The sequence below is a fragment of the Hippocampus zosterae genome, chromosome 13, assembly GCF_025434085.1.
Source record: "Hippocampus zosterae strain Florida chromosome 13, ASM2543408v3, whole genome shotgun sequence".
Taxonomy (NCBI): Eukaryota; Metazoa; Chordata; class Actinopteri; order Syngnathiformes; family Syngnathidae; genus Hippocampus; species Hippocampus zosterae.
The window spans coordinates 22,054,049-22,077,010 of record NC_067463.1 but is presented as its reverse complement, the minus strand read 5'-3'; the positions used below and the strand labels follow the sequence as shown (position 1 = coordinate 22,077,010).

Below are 22,962 nucleotides of genomic sequence, written 5' to 3'. Positions count from 1 at the left end.
TCTTCCCAAACCCAAACCTAAACAATGAATGTACTTTTTTTAAATCTTGCGATTTTTTTCCAACTCTAGACAGTCACAGGCAGATACTAAAATGTCTACGGAGCATTTTTTGGGGTTATACAAAGACGGGTTACTTATACGTTGTTACTTTATTGATTCCCCCCCCCCCCCCCTCCCAACAAAGATATGAACAAATGTGAAATTTATTTACCTTTCCATTCTTTCAACTTTACAGATATCACTTTAGATTTATGTGCAGGAAAGGTTTGCGATCCGATGTCATTGTACAAGAAGTTGTAGCCACTTAATGTCCTTAACCTGTCGCAGCTATTTTTGATATTCCGAGAGCAGGAAAAAGGAGGCCAGCATGTGGGGAGGGGTGCTTGTTTTTGCTAGTGCAGTCCCGTCCAAGGTAGGCTGTTATATTTCATAATATTGCACTTTATCAAGGCGTCACTTTGCGTCTGTTGGAATGTTTTTGCTTCGCTTTATTGACTCTGCGCCTCACCCTCACTGTTTTATATCGCAAATGTCCTTCAACATATTCTGCAATTCAAATCACCAGAAACACCTTAAATTGGTTTGGAAAGTTTAAAACCACACAAAATTGGGTAGACATGTCAATCATAACATGATGCACCAAAGTCATGCCTGTCTGACATTGAATGGGAAGTCAGCCATTTTGGTTTCAAACATCTCATGAAAATTCACCCCCCCCCCAAAAAAAAATGTGTGAGTTTCGCCAAATGTCACAAATTGGGCAGACTTGACTATCAAATTGAGACGCAGAGAAAACTCTCAATGACCTATGTTCGAGCTTCAACGGGAAGTCGGCCATTTTGGAAAATTGGAAATAAATTTACCCCTGACGCCAATTTTACTGATCGACACAAGTCTGGGCGGACATGTTCATCATAACGCCACGCACCAAAAAGTCTCAAGTACCCTTGCCCGAAATTGACCATGAAGTCAGCCATTTTATTTTGAAGTGTCCAATCCCAGCATGATTTTGAGTACTCGCCATGAAAAAATGGGCTTGAAAATCGAGAACTACTGCGATGATAAATTTGCGAAACTGCCCTTGTGTTTTCCCCTGATCTGCTCACTCGGATGCTTTGGCGTAATTACTATTTCCTCCTCCCCCCCGCATCATGTTCATGCTGACTCTGCCCCCCCCCCCCTCCTCTTGGTGGTGGTGGGATAGGGAATAGACTTACAGTAGACCAGGGAGAGAGAGGGGCGGAGTCTCATTGCTGTTATTTGTAAAAGCTTTTGATGGATGATTGCTTGACGCGGTTGTGTGTGTATAGAGGGAGTGAGGGAGTCCCCCCCCCCCCCCTCCCTAAGTGGCTGGCGTCTGCGCGCACAATGACTCAATGAGGGGAAGCCGAAGCAAGGAGGAAGAAGAACATTCTGCACGGAGCGCTCCAACCCAAGCAACACCTCCCGCATCCTCGGTGTCTGCTTCTGGTTGTCCTGCCCCTACCTGGGGGGTCCAAGCTCAACTCCTTCCTTGTGCGTCCACTTTCCCCGAGAGGAAGCGGCGCTCCTGCCATCTCTAAGCAGGATGCCTGCCGGGACGAGCGGCGACGCCGAGAGGTCAAGGGGATGCGGGCGGGCGTCCCTCTTGCTTCTGCTGCCGCTGGTGATGGCGGCGGGCGGCGCGCGGGCGTGCCCGGCCCCTTGCAGCTGCCTGGGGAGCACGGTGGACTGCCACGGCCTCGGGATCCACGCCGTGCCCAGAAACATTCCCAGGGGAGCGGAAAGACTGTGAGTAACGCGCAGTGCGCGTGGAAGTATGTGAGATTGAGGAAAAAGTTGAGCGTGGTGGCTGAATGGTCGCCGTGTGGGGGGGTAATTTTGGATATTAGTAAATATACAATTGAACCCCACATACCCCACGGTTCAGCACCCGCAAATTCACATGTGTGGATAGATAGATTGATTGATTTTTTGCTTGATTCTGACTAACTTTGGAGACCACCATATTCTGTTAAATGTGCCGACTTGGCCTCCACTGCAGCCTGATCATCCTGGAAGAGGGGGGGGGTGGTCCCATCTGCAAAAATGCCCCACCATCCCCAAATGCATTTCAATGGGTGTCAATTTTTGCATCACCCACAAATTATCCTTCAAAAGAATTAAGTGTAACCCCTCTGCCCCATTTTTGCTTCACTTCAATGGTTATTGTGTCGCTCCTCCTGGTGTGCCAACCTTGGCCACTGGGGGCAGTACAACACAAATACCGTAAATTCCGGATTACAAGCCGCTACTTTTTTCCCCACAGTTTCAACACTGCGGTGTGTAATATGAAGCGCCTTTTTAATGTTTTTTTTTCCATCGTGGGAAAAACATAAAAAGTATGAAGTCCATGGTGTAGTCTGTAGCCCGGAATTTACGGTATATGTGGAGACGTGCCAGCTTCCGAATAAGGCACAGAAATATTCGTCGTTCTTTGCAGAGGAGAAAAAAGTAGATGTCCACCATCTGAAAATCAGCCACAAAGTCCCACATCAGCTATTTGCAGCAGAAATGATGACATCAGGGTAGATAAATAAGGAAGCACTCCAAATGTGTATGCGTGTGAATAATTGATGCTAGCACACACATGATCCTGACCCTCCTCCCTCCAGTTTCTCCTTCGCTGGTCACTGCGGGAGGACGTTTCCATCGGGAAAATGGTGCGGGAGAAAGAAAGTGCCGCTTTGAGGAATGGGGAATTGTTTTCGCCGCTCCCAGTGGCAGTTTCTTCTAAAAAAAAAAGAAAGACAAGATAAGAAAAAATTGTCTCACAATGGAAAGAAAGATTCCCAATTTACAGCGGCAAAATTATGAAAGGGAAATTTAAAAAAAATGTAAGGGAATCCCCCCCCCCCCAAAATGTTGTTAAAAGAAAGCCCTTGCTATCTTAATGCTAGAAAACAATGGAAAACGCATTCTCACATGCTAATTATTAGCGTTGAGAGTCACATTTTGGAACCCTTGAGCAATGGACATTTGAGCGGTGGAGCAACACATGTAGACAGACAACATGTATCATTCCTAATTCTTTGTGAAAATGGTATTGGAAGAATGAGGCTCGTCTTGGGAGTGAGTAAGGATTATTTAATCACAGGATGAATGTTGTAATTTGAACGCGTGGAGCTTCCAGACATATTTGCTGAAGTACAATTAGCGTACATTTAAGGATTATTTAATCACAGGATGAATGTTGTAATTTGAACGCGTGGAGCTTCCAGACATATTTGCTGAAGTACAATTAGCGTACATTTAAGGATTATTTAATCACAGGATGAATGTTGTAATTTGAACGCGTGGAGCTTCCAGACATATTTGCTGAAGTACAATTAGCGTACATTGGTGCGCGTTTTGGTGCGCGCTGATAACGTCAACGAGGTTTTCATTCATTAGTGGTGAGCTTGAACACCGCGTGTAGCCACAAAAGACTTGAAGCCGACATGTATTTTTTTTTTTGGACAGAGGCATCCCTTTTGTAGAATTTTGCTTGTTTAAATTTTGTTTGTTTGTTTGTTTTTTTGGGGTTGATGGTTGAACAGGCCGTAAGTATGGCAGAGTCAGCAAACACGCCCACAGTGTTTGAGAGCCGGAACAAGGGCTTGTTTTTTTTTTTTTTCTTTTGATTTTTTTTTTTTTGAAACCTGGTTTTATTTACATATGCAATTTTTAATTATTTTGGTGATATTTGGCACGGTTGTTAAATCCTGTCAATGTGTTTTATATTTTTCAATGGTCCTCGCACATTTTTTTTTTCTTCTTGGGGTGGTTTGACTAAAAGAAAACTGTGACGTAAAGTAACACGTTTCCAAAGGTTCTGAAACCTTTTCTCAGACTCCCATTTCAAAGGACGTTTTTTTGTGTCGCAGGGATTTGAATGGGAACAACCTGACCGTCATCACCAAGTCGGACTTTTCCGGCCTGAAGCATCTGCGAGTGCTGTGAGTTGCCCTCTTGCTCCTCCGTGTGGAATTCTGTCTGCATTGTTCATGCCTTTTTTATTTCATAATGATATAATGAACATCATATAATGATGATATTTCAAATTTTGTGTGTGTGTGCGCGTGCCAGTCACCTCATGGAAAACCAAATACGAGAGGTGGAGCGAGGCGCTTTGGATGAGCTGAAGGATCTGGAACGACTGTGAGTGGGCGCAAAATAATTACAGTGCACACTAATACACAACGCAGTGCTAAGTTGACTGAAAAAAAAAAACCAATTAAAGCTACTGTGATGCCCTGGCATGTGGGCAAGAAGAGCCACCTCACAAAACTATGGTTATTTGTATAGTTGTATTCAATAGTGTGTGTGTGTGTGTGTGTTTCAGTCGTCTCAACAGAAATCGTCTGACACAAATTCCCGAACTTCTGTTCCAGAAGAATGAAGCGTTAACACGACTGTGAGTCCGCCAACTTCATTCGTGATCCTCCTTTGCGTTTTCATTTCCGCCGCGTTTTCCTCAGCCCGCATCGGGATTTCAACTCGAACGCGAGTAAATATTACGAGAGTGAGGTCATATTCGTGCGGTAAAGATATGCCGTCCAATGCAAAATAACGATAAACATTTGGATGTTTGTCTACAATACCCAACACAGGTCCTTAAAATAAAAAAATATATTAAGAGCTCATAATTCAACATTCGGTACACAACATGTCTAGGAAGCTCACAAACACACCACCTAATTGTTGTGCGTATTTTGGCATACAGTCGCCGCATGACACACCTGCGTTTGTGCGTGTCCTTTATGACATTGCGGCGAGATTCCGGAGGAGCACAAAGCCAGTGGGAAAGTTTACCTTTCTCACCCACTGACAGGAGACTCACCCGAGGAGCATGTCGGGAGAGCAAATATTAGCGCACACGTCCAGCTGTGACCGGCTCCGGTCAACATCATCTTCTGACCTCTTGAATCCCGGCAACGGAAATCTTGACGACCCGCTGGGAAAGCATCTTTTAATATGCGCCGTTGTCGTTTGGCAAATAGTCAGTGATATGTTCAAAGTAGTGCTGTGTGAAACGATTAAGATATTTAATCGCGATCAAATTCAAGTTAACTCAACTCAAATGTGTTTCTGGAGCACTTTCGAACAGCCATCGCTGCACACAAAGTGCTGTACGTGGAGCAACTAACATGTACAACAGTAAAGCAAAGCAACGTATCGTTTCAGAGTTAACTCGGAATTAGCCGTAATTAATCGCTCATCAACGTGAAATCGTGGATCAGTTTTCTTTGGGCCAAATTCAAATATATATCTGAAACAACAATTTGGATTTTAAAATTTTACATGAACATTTTTCACTTGGCGCAGTTATTCAAACTTGGAGCACATTTGGTTATATTAGAGCAACGTAACATCCGCTGTGACGTGGTGCCGCATTAATCTTGCGATTAAAAAAAATTAATCGAGTTTAAATTGTTTTAAATGAATGCTGATAATGCGTTAATCTGACAGCACTAGTTCAAAGGCTTCCGGCCGTGATTCACCCCCCCCCCACCCCCACCCCCGCGATGCGTTCGAGTGTCCTCGTCGTCTCCTCGCGCTCACGATGTATTCAAGTGGCCGAAGCCTGTCGTAGAGAGTTAAAAGGTTGGAAAGCGAGCAGGCGGTCACGTTGTCATGGAGGTTAAGAAACTTGAGTGAGCTTTACTTTTTCACTTTCATCTTATGTGAGCCAAGAGCTGAGCTTTTAGGCCCACAAAAAATAACTCTTGACTTCATCAGAAGGTGGAGTGCCTTATTGTTGGGGCTGCAGTGTAGTTATTTTTCTTTCCAGATTGTTTCAAGTCCAGCTGAAGCTTGTGAAAAGCTCACAATGTCGTTTTCATGGTCGTCCTGGGCAGACGAAACGCTATTCAAGCGTTTTGCTTTCATGGAAGTCACGTCGCCGGTTCTGGCCACGCGGGTGTTGTGGACTGAAACAATACTACATTCTTGCGCAGTCTGATGTTGGGCATCCAAAAAAAGAACTAATATTTCCCTTTTCCCACCTTTTGAATTCTTGAAACTTTGACGTACATACAAGTACTGAGCATGACTTGCTCATGATGCAGCATTGTCAAAAACGAAGAGGCTACAACATCATCATCAATAATCATTATCATCATGATCAATAGTCCTGTTTTGCTTCGTCACTCACACTGGTGATGTGTTCAAGTGACCTTTGTTTTTTCCCCCCCACAGTCATTTGTATTAGATTTGCCACATAGGTAGTACAGTATCTTCAAGTTTTTCTCTCCGCACGCACGTAATGCGTCGGTGACGTGTTCAAGTGTTGTCGTGACACCACGCCGATGATGCGTTTGAGTGTTGTCGTGATGCCAGGCCGATGATGTTTCCGAGTGCGGTCGTTTCAAATTTTAGCATCCCCGCCATGCATTTTCTTGTGGAATTGACCTTTCGACCCATTAGTGATTTATAAAACGCTCCTGCTACTGTTTAGCAATAAATGATGGGAGTGTGCGATTCTGTTTGCACAAATGTTAAATTCCCCCGAAATAATTTCTGGTCATCTTGTGTTTTCAGCGACCTCAGTGAAAACGCCATCCAGGCCGTTCCCAGGAGAGCCTTCCGAGGAGCCGCGGACCTCAAAAATCTGTCGGTTGATCTACTAATACAGCCAAGGAAACAAAACAATCTGATGTTTTTTGTGGAAGGCGCTGCCCCCTTGTGGCCTGGAGTGTGGACTGTTCAGTTGAAGGACGCATTGTGAAAACATTTCGTTGTTTGTTCAGTAGTTTGACTTGACTGCATGTTGTGTTGATTAACAGCCAGCTGGACAAGAACCGCATCAGCTGCATCGAGGAGGGAGCATTCAGAGCTTTGCGATCCCTGGAAGTACTGTGAGTAGGCTCTGCTGCGTTGCGTTCGAGTGACGTCGGGGTTTCTTCCCCGGCGGCGACGTGTCCCAGCGTCGCCGTCGTCTGCTGTCTGCGTGTTCCTCCAGGACGCTGAACAACAACAACATCAGCAGCATTCCCGTCTCCAGTTTCAACCACATGCCCAAACTTCGCACTTTGTGAGTCCTTCCACACTCACAATTTTTGGAATCAAGGGCGCAAGTTTTCAATCCTTATCTGATTCAGATTTGACGGCGGTCACATGTAAAATTTCGATTGAACACGTTGATACACTTGACATATCGCTGTCATATCTGGATGCAACGTGACCCACTTAACTGAAACCAAATTTGATCTTTGATCAGGATCTGATCCGGATTTGGCACCAGTGTAAACACGGCCGTTGAATATGGAACATAATCAACATATTATGTTCATATGCTATACCAATCTATTTCAAATGCTGTCACGTTCCGATCAAAACTCTGTTTCGTCAAAGCAAGTTTGATCTGGATCCGATTTGGTTGCAGTGTAAACGCAACACGTAAAATGATATGTGCTCAAATTTTCTCACATCTGGATGGCACATTAGATTTTTTTTTTCATTTATTTTTTTTTTTAGGTCGGTCAATTATATTAATTCAATTTTTTCAAGAGTCCCGTAATATTTACTGTAATCAATTTCATGTGGTTTACATGACTTTTTATGACATCAATTCTCGACGGGCCCGATTTAAAAGAACAACGAGTGCGGCCTACAGGCCGAAAGCAGCCTCAGCGGACGTTTCTTGCCGAGCATTGTCGTCTCCCTTCCACAGTCGCCTTCACTCCAACTCTCTGCGTTGCGACTGTCACCTGGCCTGGCTCTCTCCATGGCTGCGCCAGCGTCCCGCTTTGGGCCTTTACACCCAGTGCAGCGCCCCGCCCGCCCTCAGGGGGCTCAACCTGGCCGAGCTGCGAAGGAACGACTTAGCCTGCTCAGGTACTTCTTCTTCTTCTGCTCTTCACTGCGCAACTACCCTTCCACTAGAACTCAGTCCCGTCCTGTGCACTGGAGGCACGCAACTCTAAAGTCTTGTCAAAATCCACAAAAACGTTCATCCGCTGCCGTCTTCTCCTTGGGGCTTTTTTTGTGTGTGGCCAGGCCACGGCGGCAGCGCCTTCGTGCAGCCATGCAGCCTGGCGTCCGGCTCGTGTCCGCCCATGTGCTCGTGCAGCAACAACATCGTGGACTGCCGGGGACGAGGCCTCACCGCTATTCCCGCGCACCTCCCCGAGGCCATGACGGAGATGTGAGTAACACATTTCAGTCTCGTCTCTTCTTCAAATTGGGACCACATTTTGCCTTTAAAAGACCCGTGAAATAGCCGCTCGATACAAAAATGGCAGACTTTTTTGGGGGGGGGGGGGTGACGCATCCTTGACATAATTATTGCAAAGTGGAACTGGCTTTGGGGGCTGAGTTTCTTTAAAATTGGTCATAAAAAATGTCCTAAATACCTGTTTGAAAACAAAATAATGGATTTTTTAGGGGTGACTTGTTGAGATTTTTTGGTGCGTCACCAAAGTTCATGTTGTCCCATCAATTTTCAAATGTGTGTGTGTGTGTGTGTGTTTTCTTCAGTCGTCTGGAGCAGAATGGCATCAAGTCTGTTCCTCCGGGTGCCTTCACCTCCTACAAGAAGCTTCGTCGAATGTGAGTCACTGCGCCCCCAGGTGGAACAAACTTTTATTCAAAGTGAAAACTCAAAAATGTCAGATCAATTCTTTGATTCCGTGTAGTTGTTTTGTTACAGCAACAATTCAGATTAAAAAAAATAATAATGCTTGCAACTTTATTAGATACTTTCTATTGACTGTCAAGTTTTTCAATTCTTTCTGTTTCTATATTGATCATATTGATCGTTGCATTCAATTTTTTGGCATTCCAGAGACCTGAGTAACAACCAAATATCGGAGATTGCTCCGGATGCCTTTCACGGACTGAAAGCCCTCAACTCCTTGTGAGTAACCCTCACGTGGCCCTCATGTGTCATGTTTTGTTCATCATGTCTGCTCATCTGTCATTTTCCCATGTGTGGCTGGGCGTCAATATTTTTTTTTTCCATGATTCTCCATGTTTATGCATGATGTCATGCGGCGCTATGTACGCTCCAAGGTTATTATGGTTAACCAAAAATAACGAAAGAATTTTACATTTGAAAAAAAACCTGATAAGAAATAAAAATGAACAAAACATTGAAAAAACAAAATAAACAAAATCTTAAACTATACGTTTGTAAAACTAACTACAACGAACTATACCAATACCAAAAATGTCCTTTGTTTTCATCTTTGTCAATGAATATCAAACAGGAGCTTTCAATGTTCATTTTAAATGTGTTTATTTCTGTATTGTTGTACCTAACAGGAGAAGGAAATGGCTTTATTATACAATACTTAGCTTAACTTGCATGAATACTCCATGTATAAAAATCAATAAATAAAGCCAATACTAAAAAAATTACTACGAGTAATTTAAAAAAATGAAAATAAAATTAAAAAAATAAATAAAAATGAAAATAAAAATTTTAAAAAAGCATTTAAACATGAAAAAAACCTTACTAAAAAAGAAAAAAAATCAAAACTAACTGAATTTACAGAACAAAAGTAAATAAATAAATATACCTTAAAAATAAAAACGAGCTATAATAAACAATCCAAACCTTTTCTGACCCCGGTATGGTCATGCCCATTCATTTGGCATTCCTACGTCATCTCATCACGTATTTTCATGGCTTGTCATGTCAAGCGTTTTTTATTGTGCGCTCATGTGTCACTGTGGATTTCCACGTACGGCCGTCCGTGTTCATGACGTTTGCCGTTTTTTTTTTTTGCCCAGGGTTTTATACGGCAACAAGATCACTGAGCTCCCCGTCGGCGTGTTTGACGGCCTGGCCTCACTGGAGCTGCTGTAGGTCAACGTACTTCCTTCTTTGGATTTTGCTGGCTAAATGTGTTGACGATCTCGTAGTGTGAGTAGTGGTGGCGATGTAACAAAGTACAAAAACTTACAAAAATGGCTCCCAAAACAGAAAGTGGGATTAAATACAAATGACCATCACATAGCCCCGAGGCTTAAATACAGTGAGACCTTGTATTTTTTGCCCACCTTGGGTTGTGAGTTCCTCTGTGATGTGTGGCGCCCTCCTGCAGGTTGCTCAACGCCAACAAGATCCACTGCGTGCGTGCGTCGGCCTTCAAGGGTCTGGAGAGCTTGGCGCTGCTGTCGCTGTATGACAACAAGATCCAAAGTTTGGCCAAAGGAACCTTTGGCTCGCTGCACGGCATCCAGACACTGTGAGACCACCTGCTTTCTTCGTTATAATCGCACCTGGACTCGTGAGGGATCCGACTTCCGCGAATGATTCTTGGGGGAGGGGGGTGGAGTGAAATGCCTTTTCGAAATTTTACAAGCTTAATGTTAACACACAATGCAGAACGCCATAGACAGGCTAATGAAACTAGCATTGTAGTTGGTGAAGATCACGTCTCACCTTTGTGGTCCCCCCCCCACCTCAGCCACCTGGCGCAGAACCCCTTCGTGTGCGATTGCAACGTCAAGTGGCTGGCCGACTTCCTTCGCGCCAACCCCATCGAGACCAGCGGCGCCCGCTGCGCCAGCCCGCGACGCCTCGCCAACAAACGCATCGCCCAGATTAAAAGCAGCAAGTTCCGATGCTCCGGTCAGTCCGTCTGTGTTTGTGCGTTTAAAAAAAAAAAGGAATGCTCCATTAATGTATTTAGTTTTCTTTTTTTTAAAGTACAATATTAATATGAGGTATCTATTCCTTGTTGCTGATTATTGTTTAATCATATGCTTATTTAGCACTTTTAATTGGATTGGTGTTCTCATTCAATTTTTTTTGACAGTACAGTGTATACAGTATTTAAAGTTTTTCAAATCAAGAGTATTAGTTTCTGTTTCGATTCTAATTTAGAATCAAATATAGAAAAAAAATTAGATCAGTGAATAGTTTTGTTTTTTTTTTATTAGAGTTTTGGAGAAACGTTTTTAAAAATTAAAAAAATCAGTTTATTGGTTCTTATTTTTACCAATTGACTACATTTGAAATAATGAAATAAAAAAAATGTAATTTCCCCATTGCGGGACAAATAAAGGATATCTTAATTAATATACTTATCCGAATGATCCTTTTGGGTTGGCGCTTTTGGTCATCGCAGCCGACTTGTCGGAGGGCAACCAAGTTAAGAGTGACCCAAAAGCGCCTCGGCTGGTCAACACTAAAACCACACACAAAGATTCGAAGCTTTCGCATCCCATTTGTTGACCGATTATTGACCAACTTTTCTTTCTGTTCATATTTTAGCCAAGGAGCAGTACCACATCCCAGGTGCGTAACACCAATATCGTTCATGGTACCTGTCAATCAAATGTTAGCCACGCCTCCAAGCTACGTGTCCGCTTATCTACGCTATACACAGGCCTAAAATTGATTCTCAAACTAAAAATATGGATAGTTTTGATACTTCACTCAGTTGGGCAGTCATTTATTGTTCCAGAAACTCGCGAACGGGAACGCAGAGGATACTGCTACGAATGTAGAATGCAAAATAAAAGCCGGGCTCCCGGGAATGAGCCTAATGGTGGACCTCTCAACAACTGCTACTTAGCGCACACGGAGCGGCGACGCATGCAAACCGAGCGTATGACAATACTTGCAAGCATTTAGTCTCTGCTCCACGAGAACCATTCATTGCCGCGTCTTCTCTGTCACTTCTTCTTGCTCTTAATTACCCTGCAACAGCACCAGTTGAGCTCAGCGCCGCCCGGCATGTTGTGGCGAAATGTGGTACTACACCAAAAGCCAGCAATTCTAAATTTGCACTTTCTTGTATACCGTAAAAAATTTAAAAGAATATGGGGCACATATGATGAACCGCGATAGAGCTTTGTGAATGTGTGTGTGTGTGCGTTGCCAGGGGCAGAGGACCGCCGGCTGAGTTCCGGGTGCAACAGCAAGCCGTCGTGTCCGAGCAAGTGTCGCTGCGAGGCCAACGTGGTGGACTGCTCCAACCTGAAACTCACCAAGTTCCCCCAACACCTCCCCCCCACCACCGAGGAACTGTATGACGCACGCACACACAAACACCATTAACGAAACATGTATACATGTTGACATGTATGTCACGCCGCATGAATGCACAGCCGCTGGACATTTCAACCGCCTACTCCACTCACCATCTTCTTGTTTTTTTTTCTTCTCTTGCCTTTTGGCTTTCGGGCTCCCCCTGATGATGATGATTTTGTCGGTGGTTTACGTCGCAGGCGCCTCAACAACAATGACCTCTCCCTGCTGGAGGCCACGAGTGCCTTCAAGGGCCTCTCGCAGCTCAGGAAAATGTAGGTCAAACCGCGGTGACCACACACACACACACACGCATGTGCACGCGTGTTTTGTCAGAATGGATAAATCATATGAATCTGGTACTTCAAATAAATACCATGTCAATGAATAAAATCCCCGCTGGAGTGTGAATAACAACTCAATTTTTGCAATAACAGGATTGACGAAAGAAGACCAAAACATTTTTAACACACCTTTTTAGCAACCTTGATCATTTCTCTTTGCTCATTGCATGAAAGGAATCATTTCAAAAACGACAACGGCAACATTACCATTTAAGAGTGAATGTGAGTCAAAGGAAGAAAATTTTATTTTTTTTGTTTCCTTTGCTTCTACCCGTCGATCAGAAACCTGAGCAACAACAAAATCTCCGAGATCGAGGACGGCGCGTTCGAGGGCGCCTCCGCCGTGTTCGAGCTGCACCTGACCGCCAACCACCTGCAGGTGGTGCGCGGTGGCATGTTCAGAGGGATGGAATCGCTACGCATGCTGTGAGACACACTCAACACACACACACACACACATACGGGTAGCTGAAGCGCTTCTTGAACCCGTTTGAATTTGTGCGCAGGATGTTGAGGAACAACAAGATCAGCTGCCTGCACAATGGCAGCTTCACGGGCCTCGGCAACGTTCGTCTGCTGTCGCTCTACGACAACCAGCTGAGCGTCATCCTGCCCGGAACCTTTGAGGCGCTTCCCAACCTCTCGACGCTGTCAGTGATGCGCATGCGCACACAACAACATGCAATTGATGATTGATTAAATGATTTTTTTTGGGGGGGGGGCAGTTCATTGCCTAAGTTTAAGTGAGTTATTCTAACTACTACTAAATCATGGACATCTGCGACAGTCAAATCTTTTTCATGCTATACAAGCAACCGTTTTTTCACAACAGCGCGCAGACCAAATAAATGTAGCTACTTTTAACTACTTTCAGCAGTATTTGAAAATCCCCCCCCCCCCGGCCCCACCCCTAAACAAGTACTTGCTATCATGGCTGTTCACTTTGGCTTGAATTTAGGAAAATATCTTTTCATTTTACTGTCTATAATGTGCTGATGTTATATTCACAAGTAAATTTTGACCCCCCCCCCCCTCAAAAAAAAAACGGTATGATAAAGTAATCTCACCATTTGATGTAATTTTTTTTTCTCATTGCGCTGGACCGTCAAACCTTTTAGGCGATCTAGTGTGCTGACGTGCACAGTGACGTCATCAAATAGCGCTTCTCTGTCCTATAAAAAAAATGACCGCGTAGTTTGAGCAGGCAGCGGCGGGCCTAAACCAAGCCTGTTTTGCGCTCCAAGGAACCTACTGGCCAACCCGTTCAACTGCGACTGCCGTCTGTCCTGGTTGGGCGCCTGGCTGAGGAGCCGGCGCATCGTGACGGGAAACCCTCGCTGCCAAGGGCCCGCTTTCCTCCGTGAGATCCCGCTGCAGGACGTGGCGGCGCCCGACTTCCGCTGCGAGGACGGTACGCCCCCCCAAAAGTGCGGCGGTTCCGATTTACCGGCGGCCTCGAATGCAGCATTTGCGTTGCTTTTCCTCCCCCGTGGAGCCAACGCTCACTGAAAAGTAGTGAAAAGTAACGCTTCCTTTCTGCGCAACGAGTGTTTGACTTGCTGTGTGGTTTGTCTCAGGCTCTCCGGCAGAGTCCACCGGCTGCTCATTGGGCCCCCAGTGTCCCAGCGGTTGCACATGCATGGACACAGTGGTGCGCTGCAGCAACAAGCATCTGCAGGCGCTGCCCAGAGGACTTCCTCCAAACCTCACCGAACTGTGAGCGCCCCGACTCGACTCTCGGCCCCTTCAAATTAAAACGCCAATTCGTCATCAATTTTCCCTGGCAGGTATCTGGACGGGAACCAGTTCACACGAGTCCCCAGCCAGCTCGGCAACTTTAAGAACCTGCAGCTAATGTGAGGAACAACATTCCACTTCCTGTTTTCACCCACGACACCCCGACTTTCTTTTTTTCCTTCCTATCCACTTGACCCAATGCTGTATTTCCAGCGGGCATAAAGACTAGGAGGTTTGACTTTTCCAAGACGCCCCCATTTTCCCCCCCTCTTCTTCTTTCTGTTCACCTCCTCGGCTTCCTGTCTGTCCGTTCTTTCTTTCTTTTTTTTCTTTTTTTTTTTTGGTGCATTCACTTCTGCTTCCTATGAAGTTTAACGTTATTGATCAGAATGTCCAGCAGAGGGAGCTGCGGGCCGCTTCCTTCTGCTGCAACTTTACACCTTGATTGTGTCGAATGTGCAGAGATTTGAGCAACAACAAAATCAGCTCCCTGGCCGATGATTCGTTCGCCAACATGAGCCAACTCACCACCCTGTGAGTGCTCACACACAAATACAACGACCGACTCAAAACATTTTACGTCTGTATATCAATTCAAATCAATCCTTTGGATGTGTTGTTGTTGCGTGCAGGATCCTGAGTTATAACTCTTTACGTTGTATCCCTCCTCTGGCACTGGCTGGCTTGGGATCACTGAGGCTCCTGTTAGTACACACACGCACATGCTGTACACACACGCGCCGCCACGCAGCGAGTAAGTGTGTAAAACCGCTTGCATTCCAGGTCTCTGCACGGCAACGACATCTCTGAGCTGCAGCATGGAATCTTCAACGACGTCACGTCGCTCTCGCACCTGTACGTAGCTTACTTAGTATTCGCACTCATGTGGTTGAATGTTTTTATGTGTTGTGTGTTTTTTGAGACGCGTCCACGGAGGCAGAGTAGCGCCGTAGCGACCACGATATCGATCATCGGCGATGAGCAAGGAAGATGAGAAGGAAGCAAAGTGAGGCGGGTGGGAAAGAAAAAGTCGGGGAAAGAAGAGAATATGGCAACGGAGAGGTTGAGGGATGAAAATGGGGGCATACATAGGTAATATGGAAGAAAGGAAGGACAAGACATTAGAGAGAGAAAAAAAAGGGCGGGAAAACAAATGGGCAAGTCGACAGCAAGTTGAATGCGCGTCTGGTCGCGGTGTCTCCTTTTGATGACCTCATCGGCCAGCGCCATCGGCGCTAACCCGCTGTACTGCGACTGCCGCCTGCTGTGGCTGTCGGAGTGGCTGAAGAGCGGCTACAAGGAGCCCGGCATCGCGCGCTGCAGCGGACCGCCCCCCATGGAAGGCAAACTGCTGCTCACCACGCCCCCCGAACGCTTCCTCTGCCAGGGTGAGAGAGCGGCGCCGCCTGCTGCGCACCACGCCGATCGCGCGCCCTTCATTCAAATATGCGCAGCGACCAAAAGCGCTCCCGTTTTTGAGCAAAACAAACAAACAAAAATCTAATAGGAGAATGAAGTTTAAATCTGTGGGTGGGTGGGCAGGAGAAAAAGATGAATCTTTTTTTTTTTTACAAGAATAAAATAAAAATAACTGCTGAAGTTGTCATTTGCGAGGGGGAAAGAATAGAGAAGAATGGACTACTATGTTCAATTTAGGAGGAAAAAAAATCTGCTATTATGTGAAAAAACGTGAATTTGGTTGGAATATTGCGGGACGAAAAGATCAAATAATTCTGACAAAATATGGCAAAAAAGCTGATGAGAAGCAAAGAAATTAGATAATAAACGAATGCTGTCTAAATTTTGCATGACTAAAGTCAGCATTTTGGTACTGAAAATATATTTTAAAAAGTCTTATTTTGTGGTACTCAAGTCAAACGTTATGAGAAAAATGCAAAAAAAATATGCAGAGAGGAAAATATATTGATTGCGGAAAGGTAATCATTTTGCCCCCCCTCTAAAAAAATCTAAATGCTATGCAAAAATGTGTGTAATTTCACTAGACAAACGATATGATGAAATGTACAAATATTTGGACAAAAAAATTGGGATTGGAGTTAGACCTTCCTACTGCGAATAAAATTAAAATGAGAAAAATGACTTTCATCACACAACAGTCAAATGCTCACTACCAAAGTGTCATTTCCAAGCAAAAATACTCGAAGAAAGATGGCGTTTTGGAAGGAAAAAAAAAATCAACCAACCAAACACTAAATTATGGCTGTCTCCTGTTTGTTCAGGTCCAGTTGAGGCCAGCGTGATGGCCAAGTGCAACCCGTGCGCGTCGTCGCCTTGCCACAATCGAGGCCTGTGCCAGGGGAGCCACTCGCACTCGCAGCCGTACACGTGCACCTGCAATGATGGATTCACGGTAATAATCCCCCCCCCCCCCCATCACCCATCCTGCCGAACTGCAGAATCAAAAAAAAAAAGTTCCGTTCCTGTCATCTTCCTCCCTGAACCAGGAAGTAGCTAGCTAACTGCTAGCTAACAAACCAAAATGCATCACTCCCCGATCCGTTGTTCATTTTTGGTTGTTGTTGTGATTAAATTTGGGCTTTGTGTCCAGGGCCAACATTGCGAGACTCCAGTGGACGCCTGCGTTAGTAATCCTTGCATCAACGGGGGCACTTGTCTCAGCGACGAGCAGACAAGCGGCTTCAGGTACCAAAGACGGAGCGACGGAAACCACGAGTCCAAACATGTGATGTAACAATGAGAATGAAATGTCATTTTTCATCCATCCCTTCTCCGCCCGAAATTGCGTGTCACAACTCCTCTGCCTCGCACATTGGCAGTAAAAAAAAAAAAAAAAAAAAAAACGTTCTGCTTGCTATTCTTGAGTAAGTTGTGTCGGTTGAGTTGTTTCGTAAAGTGCTAAATGGGCGATGTCACAGTTTTGACAGGCTCGCCGGCTAATGAGTCTCACTCATCTAGCAGTTAGCACGTTAGCACGAGATGCTGCGCGTGCCTCATTAGCATGTTTTGTAGTTGTGCGTGCGCACTGGGCTTCCACGGCGTCTACTGCGAGGTCAACGCCGACGATTGCCAGGACCACGGCTGCGAGAGCGGCGCCACCTGCGTGGACGGCGTGGGCAACTACACTTGCCTGTGCCCCCCCGGACGAGACGGTATGCGCGCTGTCGCTCGTGGCCCCGCCTCCCGGCGAATCGGGTCGTGTGATGTGTGTTGCCGTTGGCCGCTTAGGTCTGTTTTGCCAGGAAGAGCAGGACGTCTGCGCGCCCCCCCGCAACCCCTGCAAGCATCAGGCCACCTGCGTCAGCACACCCGCCGGACACAGGTGACGCATGATCACGCTTCGCTTTCGTACTCTCGTCCCGTTGGGAGTTGATTTGACGTTGGCTGGTTATGTGCGAGGTGCGTGTGCGTCCCCGGTTGGGTGGGCCCGGACTGCGGCCTGGACTACGACGAGTGTGCGGACCACCGCTGTCGGAATGGGGCGCAGTGCGTGGACCACCTGGATGGATACACCTGCACGTGCCCGCAAGGATACACGTATGTGCCCGACGACATGGTGGGGCGGGGGAGGGGGGGGTCATTATAAGATAAGATATCCTTTATTCGTCCCACACTGGGGAAATTTACAATTATTAATTAATAATAATTATAATTATTGTCTAATTATTGTATATAATTATTATAAATATAAATATAAGTAAATTATATGATTTAATTTCAAAGATATCTTGAAAAGATTCCAAGAATTTGTTTTTTGCAGGGGAGGCCGAAAGGCCAACGTGAGGAGAGGACGTCATTGATTTTGCTTTTTGTTGCTTTTCCGCGTCCAGGGGCGATTTTTGCGAGGTGGCGTCGCCCTGCCAGCTGGCCGGTTGCCAGAACGGCGCCTCCTGCCTGGAGAAGGCGGGGGCGGCGCAGTGCCAGTGCCCGGCGGGCTTTGAGGGTCCCGCCTGCGAGAAGCTGGTCGGCGTCAACTTTGTCAACGGGGACGCTTACGTCCAACTGCACGACGTCATGGACCTCCCCCGAGCCAACATCAGCATGCAGGTCAGCCGCCGGCGGCGACGCTTCGTTGCTAACGCCCGCCGCGCGCTCGCGTCCAAGCCCCGAGGCGCCAAATGGAAAATTTGCCATTTTGTTCAAAAACATTTTGAATCATTGGGTCATTTTTATGTCAACGCACGGTGACATCAAGAGCAAACGTTGCAATTTTAGGAGAAATGATTATATATATTATTATATTATTTTATAATATAATTAATATAATATATAATTATATTATTTTATATTTTTTTATAATTATATTTATAATTATAATAATAATATATTAATTATATAATATAATTATTATATTAAATATTCCCTCGAGGGATTTGTCATTTTGCCAGGAGAAAAAAAAAGTCCACATTTTAAGAGAATAATGCTAAAAATATTCCAAGAATAAAATTGGACTGCACGGATATTTCATAGAATTTGGTGATTTTATCTGAGGGGGGGGAAAGAGGCAAGAATCTGACCGGAATAACGTTTTTCAATTGCCACATTGTGCACCAAAAAAATTTAAAAAAAGCCATTTCAAGAGAATTTGGTAAAACAAAAGTACTCTTAGTGTGGATGGCAAAATGAGGGGAAAAAAAGAGTAAAAGTCACATGACTGCAAATGGAAGAAATCCCCCCCCCCCAATAAATAAATAAATGGTAAATGGGCGAATGCCGCTGTTGTTTCAGGTGTCCACAGGAGATGAAAACGGCATTTTGTTGTTTAACGGCGATAAGGAACCCATCGCTGTGGAGCTTCATCAAGGTCGCGTCAGGGTCACTTACGACCCCGGCAACCAGCCCGCCACCGCCATCTACAGGTGGGAACACGCCGTGAGCAAAAAAAAAAAAAAAACACCAACGCGAGCTAGCGTACCCAGCTAGCTTGACTCTTGAATTCTGCTCGATGTTGACCAAAGAAGAAAAAATGAATCATCTTGATGGTTCTGAAAAACGGAAAGCCTTAAATTCACGTGCGCGTTCGGTTCGCTGAACACCAAATCGTCGTGGACGTTTAGGAACAAACAGATGTACTTATTGGAAAAGTGCCTCCATGTCACATGTCTCTGATTTTTTTTTTTTTGGCATTGGTCGCGCTCAGCTCCGAGACGGTGAACGACGGACTTTTCCACACGGTGGAGCTGCTGACCTTCGAGCGGACGCTCAACCTGTCGGTGGACGGAGGTCGAGCGGCCACGCTGGACGGGCGCCCACGTCGGCAGGCCGCCAGGATGGACGCGCCGCTCTACGTGGGAGGTCGTAATGAGAATTTTCCATTTTGATCGAGATTTGAGGCAACCTCACGCAAGTTGACATGCTTGATTAGCTTCCGCGGGGCCCATCGAATGACGTGGCGGGCCGCATCTGGCCCCCGGGGCCTCGTGTTTGACACCCTTGCCCCAAATCGTTCAAATGAATGCAAAACTGTCACTTGTACATCAATTGGATTCACAACTCTCACCCATTCAAGTTTGTTTTGTCCTCGGCGGCGCACGCCTTGTTGAATGTTTTTTTTTGGGGGGGATTGTTTTTTTGCGGCGTTCAGGCCTTCCCGAGGAGGCGCTTCCGGCCTCGCTGTCGTTGTCCTCCCGCGCCGTCAACGTGTCGGGTTTCCACGGCTGCATCCGGAACCTTTACATCAACCGCGAGCTTCAGGACTTCACGCGCGGGCACATGCAGGCGGGCGTGCTGCCCGGCTGCCGCGCTTGCCGGCGGCTCCTCTGCGTGCACGGCCTCTGCCGGCCAGAAGGGGGCGCACAGGTCACACGCTCGACGACGAATTGCGCATTGGATTATTATTATTTTTTGTTGTTGTTGTTGCTTAAATAGGTTTTGCCGCATTTCAGGGAGTGCAGTGCGTGTGCCAATCGGGGTGGGCGGGGCCACACTGTGACCAGCCAATCACAGAAGGGCTGGACAAAGGAGGGGGCGCCGTCAACGCCACCGGAGCTACCGAACCGCGAGGTAGGTCCAACGTGCTCATTTTGTCTTATTTGTGTGTCAAAATTGTCAACGTGAAGCAGATGCAGAAAGAAGTATTTGTCGTGCCCCCCCCCCAACCCCCCACCCCCCATGTTTAGCGTGTTTGGGCGTTCCCGTGCGCGATTACCAGCGCCTCCAGCGGGGGGCAATATTGTGCCAGACCTCCAAGACCTTCTCCTGGGTGGAGTGCCAGGGCCGCTGCCAGCCGGAGGGGGTCTCGCCGGGGGCCCCCGGCCCCCCTTCCTGCTGCGCTCCCCTCAGGCTGCGGCGAAGGCGGATCAGCTTCCTGTGCGACGACGGAACGTCCGTGACGCAAGACGTGGAGAAGCCGCTCGAGTGCGGTTGCAAAATGTGTGCGTAGTACACACACACACACACACACACCGACCGTAACTCTCGTCTTTTGAGTTACAAAAACATGTTCATGGAAGATTCTGTGCTCCAGAAAAGAACGTGCGTGAATTCCATGTCTTCTAAATTAATGAAAGCACGTCCATGTTTGTTTATTTTTTTCTTCTTTTTTTTTTTGTACAAACCTCATTGAACTGTCTTTGATTGATGTCTTCCGAAAAACAAATACATTCCCATATGTTCATTGATGACTGACGTTGTTTTTCGTGTTTCTTCAAAGAGATGTTAGATCCATTGAGGACTCGAAAGTTTATGATGTTAACGGCATACGTTGAGGTTATCAAAGACCCGACTGACGTTGTCTCCGATGTTAACAAAACCACACGAGGTTCGTTCCAGATCAAATTGTAGTCCTTCCTCTTTTTTTTTTTTTTCCTCAATTGATTTGACGATAATGCTGAGCACTCTCGAGATCCCCATCTCACAAACACACACACACACACACACACACGCACAATTACAGCAATCGGTCCGAACGAGAACAGCGCATGTGAGCAAAGGATGAAGAGGAAGGGCGAAGGAGGTGTGAGGAGGATGTGAAATGAGAACGAAGGGGGAAGGGATTTTTCTTTTCTTTTTTTTTTTTTATAGGAGCGCCGCAGGCAAGGCAAATCATTTGACAGCAAAACAACGTTTGGAAAAAAGAGGAGGAGGAGGGGAAAATGACAGCCAATCAGCACAAAGATTGCAGACCCTCACCTCCCAAAAGACAAACTGAAATTTGTCCGAAAAAAGTATTTCAAAAACACTTCTATAAAAAAAACAAACAAACAAAAAATGCATTTTAAATTGTCAACTTTTGGGGACAATAACTGGATAAGTTTAAAAAAAATGTGTGTGTGTGTGTGTGTGTGTGACAGTGAACGAGAGTTAATTGAGGCGAGTCGCTGTGTGCATTCATTAACTGTGGTGGGTCGGTGGAGGGCCTGCTGGGGGACACCATGGGGCTGGGGGCCGAACTCTGATGGGCCCGTTGACATCCGCACAGCGTGTGTGCGTACGTGAAGGTCATGAAGTGTGTGTCGTCGCTTGAGTGCCGTTTAGCAACGACTGCCGCTGTTGCACTTATTTCGCCAAAACACACATAATGTGTTGACAATGGAATGTATAGGAAGGCGTTTTAGCCGGAAAAAAAAACGACCATGTATAGTAAAGCATTTTTAGCCAAAATAAAATAACCATGTATAGTAAGGCGTTTTTGGCTGAAAAAAACGACCATTTAGTTTTTAGCCGAAAGACACGGCCATGATTAATAAAAAAACAGTACTCCACTGCTCTATGTGGTTCTTTGGCTCAGTGGTAGAATGATGGAGTGCCGCACCAGAGGTTGAGTGATCAATCCTTGTTTGTTGCAACAATGTCTTCCCTTTAACCACCATATACAACTTATTTGAGGAAAAACACAAAACAACCCATTGGGTCACTGTGGTGGGTTAGCTCAGTGGTAGAAAGCTGAAGTCCCAAATCCAGTGGTTGGGTGTTCGATTCCCAGTATTTGCAACAACTTTGCATTTCTTCTTTAACCACCAGTTGCAGCTTTATTGAAGAAAACACAAAACATGCAGTAACTTATAGGGTGGTGTGGCTGAGGGGTAGAGAAAAGATTTCCCAAACTAGCAGTTGGGTGTTCAATCCCCAGAGGTTGCAGCCGTATCACTTCTTTGTTTGACCAACATGATAAGTAAGGCTTATTGAAGTCGTTTTTAGTATCGTAAGGCGTTTTTAGCCAAAAAAAACGACCATGTATAGTAAGGCGTTTTCGTCCCCCCAAAAAAACGACCATGTATAGTAAGGTGTTTTTGGCCGGAAAAAAAACGACCATGTATAGTAAGGCATTTTTGGACAAAATTTTTAGCCGAAAAAAACGATCATGTATAGTAAGGCATTTGTGGCCGAAAAAAACAACCATGTATAGTAAGGCGTTTTTAGCCGAAAAAAACGCCCATGTATAGTAAGGCATTTTTTGCCCAAAGAAACGACCATGTATAGTAAGACGTTTCTACCCCCCCCAAAAAACTACCATGTATAGTAAGGCGTTTTTAGCCGAAAAAAACGACCGTGTATAGTAGGGCGTTTTTGGCCGAAAAAAACCCACCATGTATAATAAGGCATTTTTAGACGAAAAAAAAACACCATGTATAGTAAGGCGTTTTTAGCCGAAAAAAACGCCCATGTATAGTAAGGCATTTTTTGCCCAAAGAAACGACCATGTATAGTAAGACGTTTTTACCCCCCCAAAAAACGACCATGTATAGTAAGGCGTTTTTAGCCGAAAAAAACGACCGTGTATAGTAGGGCGTTTTTGGCCGAAAAAAAATCGACCATGTATAATAAGGCATTTTTAGCTAAAAAAAAACGACCATGTATAGTAAGGCGTTTTTAGCCCCAAAAAACGACCATGTATAGTAAGGCGTTTTTAGCCCCCCAAAAAACGACCATGTATAGTAAGGCATTTTTGGCCGAAAAAAACGACCATGTATAGTAGGG

At 45.6% G+C, this 22,962-nt stretch overlaps 1 protein-coding gene across 1 annotated transcript; it reads left to right on the top strand.

Moving 5' to 3' along the window:
• Positions 1-1,238: 1,238 nt before the first annotated feature.
• On the top strand, positions 1,239-20,659 carry slit1b (slit homolog 1b (Drosophila)). The gene is made up of 37 exons (XM_052084680.1): positions 1,239-1,770; positions 3,885-3,956; positions 4,087-4,158; positions 4,343-4,414; positions 6,541-6,612; positions 6,786-6,857; positions 6,962-7,033; positions 7,673-7,836; positions 7,999-8,146; positions 8,479-8,550; positions 8,786-8,857; positions 9,736-9,807; positions 10,050-10,193; positions 10,416-10,579; positions 11,225-11,248; positions 11,838-11,982; positions 12,184-12,258; positions 12,610-12,753; positions 12,834-12,977; positions 13,572-13,738; positions 13,905-14,043; positions 14,115-14,183; positions 14,527-14,598; positions 14,697-14,768; positions 14,848-14,919; positions 15,289-15,452; positions 16,305-16,435; positions 16,634-16,728; positions 17,056-17,195; positions 17,272-17,365; positions 17,443-17,580; positions 17,874-18,090; positions 18,772-18,902; positions 19,184-19,338; positions 19,628-19,842; positions 19,929-20,046; positions 20,157-20,659. The coding sequence occupies exons 1-37, from the start codon at positions 1,568-1,570 to the stop codon at positions 20,423-20,425; spliced, it is 4,461 nt and encodes a 1,486-aa protein (XP_051940640.1). The 5' UTR covers positions 1,239-1,567; the 3' UTR covers positions 20,426-20,659.
• Positions 20,660-22,962: the final 2,303 nt, after the last annotated feature.

Coding starts and splice junctions, on each gene's coding strand:
- slit1b (XM_052084680.1), top strand. CDS start 1,568: ATGCCTGCCGGGACGAGCGGCGACGCCGAGAGGTCAAGGGGATGCGGG. Junction 11,983..12,183: donor CCCCCCACCACCGAGGAACT/GTATGACGCACG, acceptor TTTACGTCGCAG/GCGCCTCAACAACAATGACC. Junction 16,436..16,633: donor CCTGCAATGATGGATTCACG/GTAATAATCCCC, acceptor CTTTGTGTCCAG/GGCCAACATTGCGAGACTCC.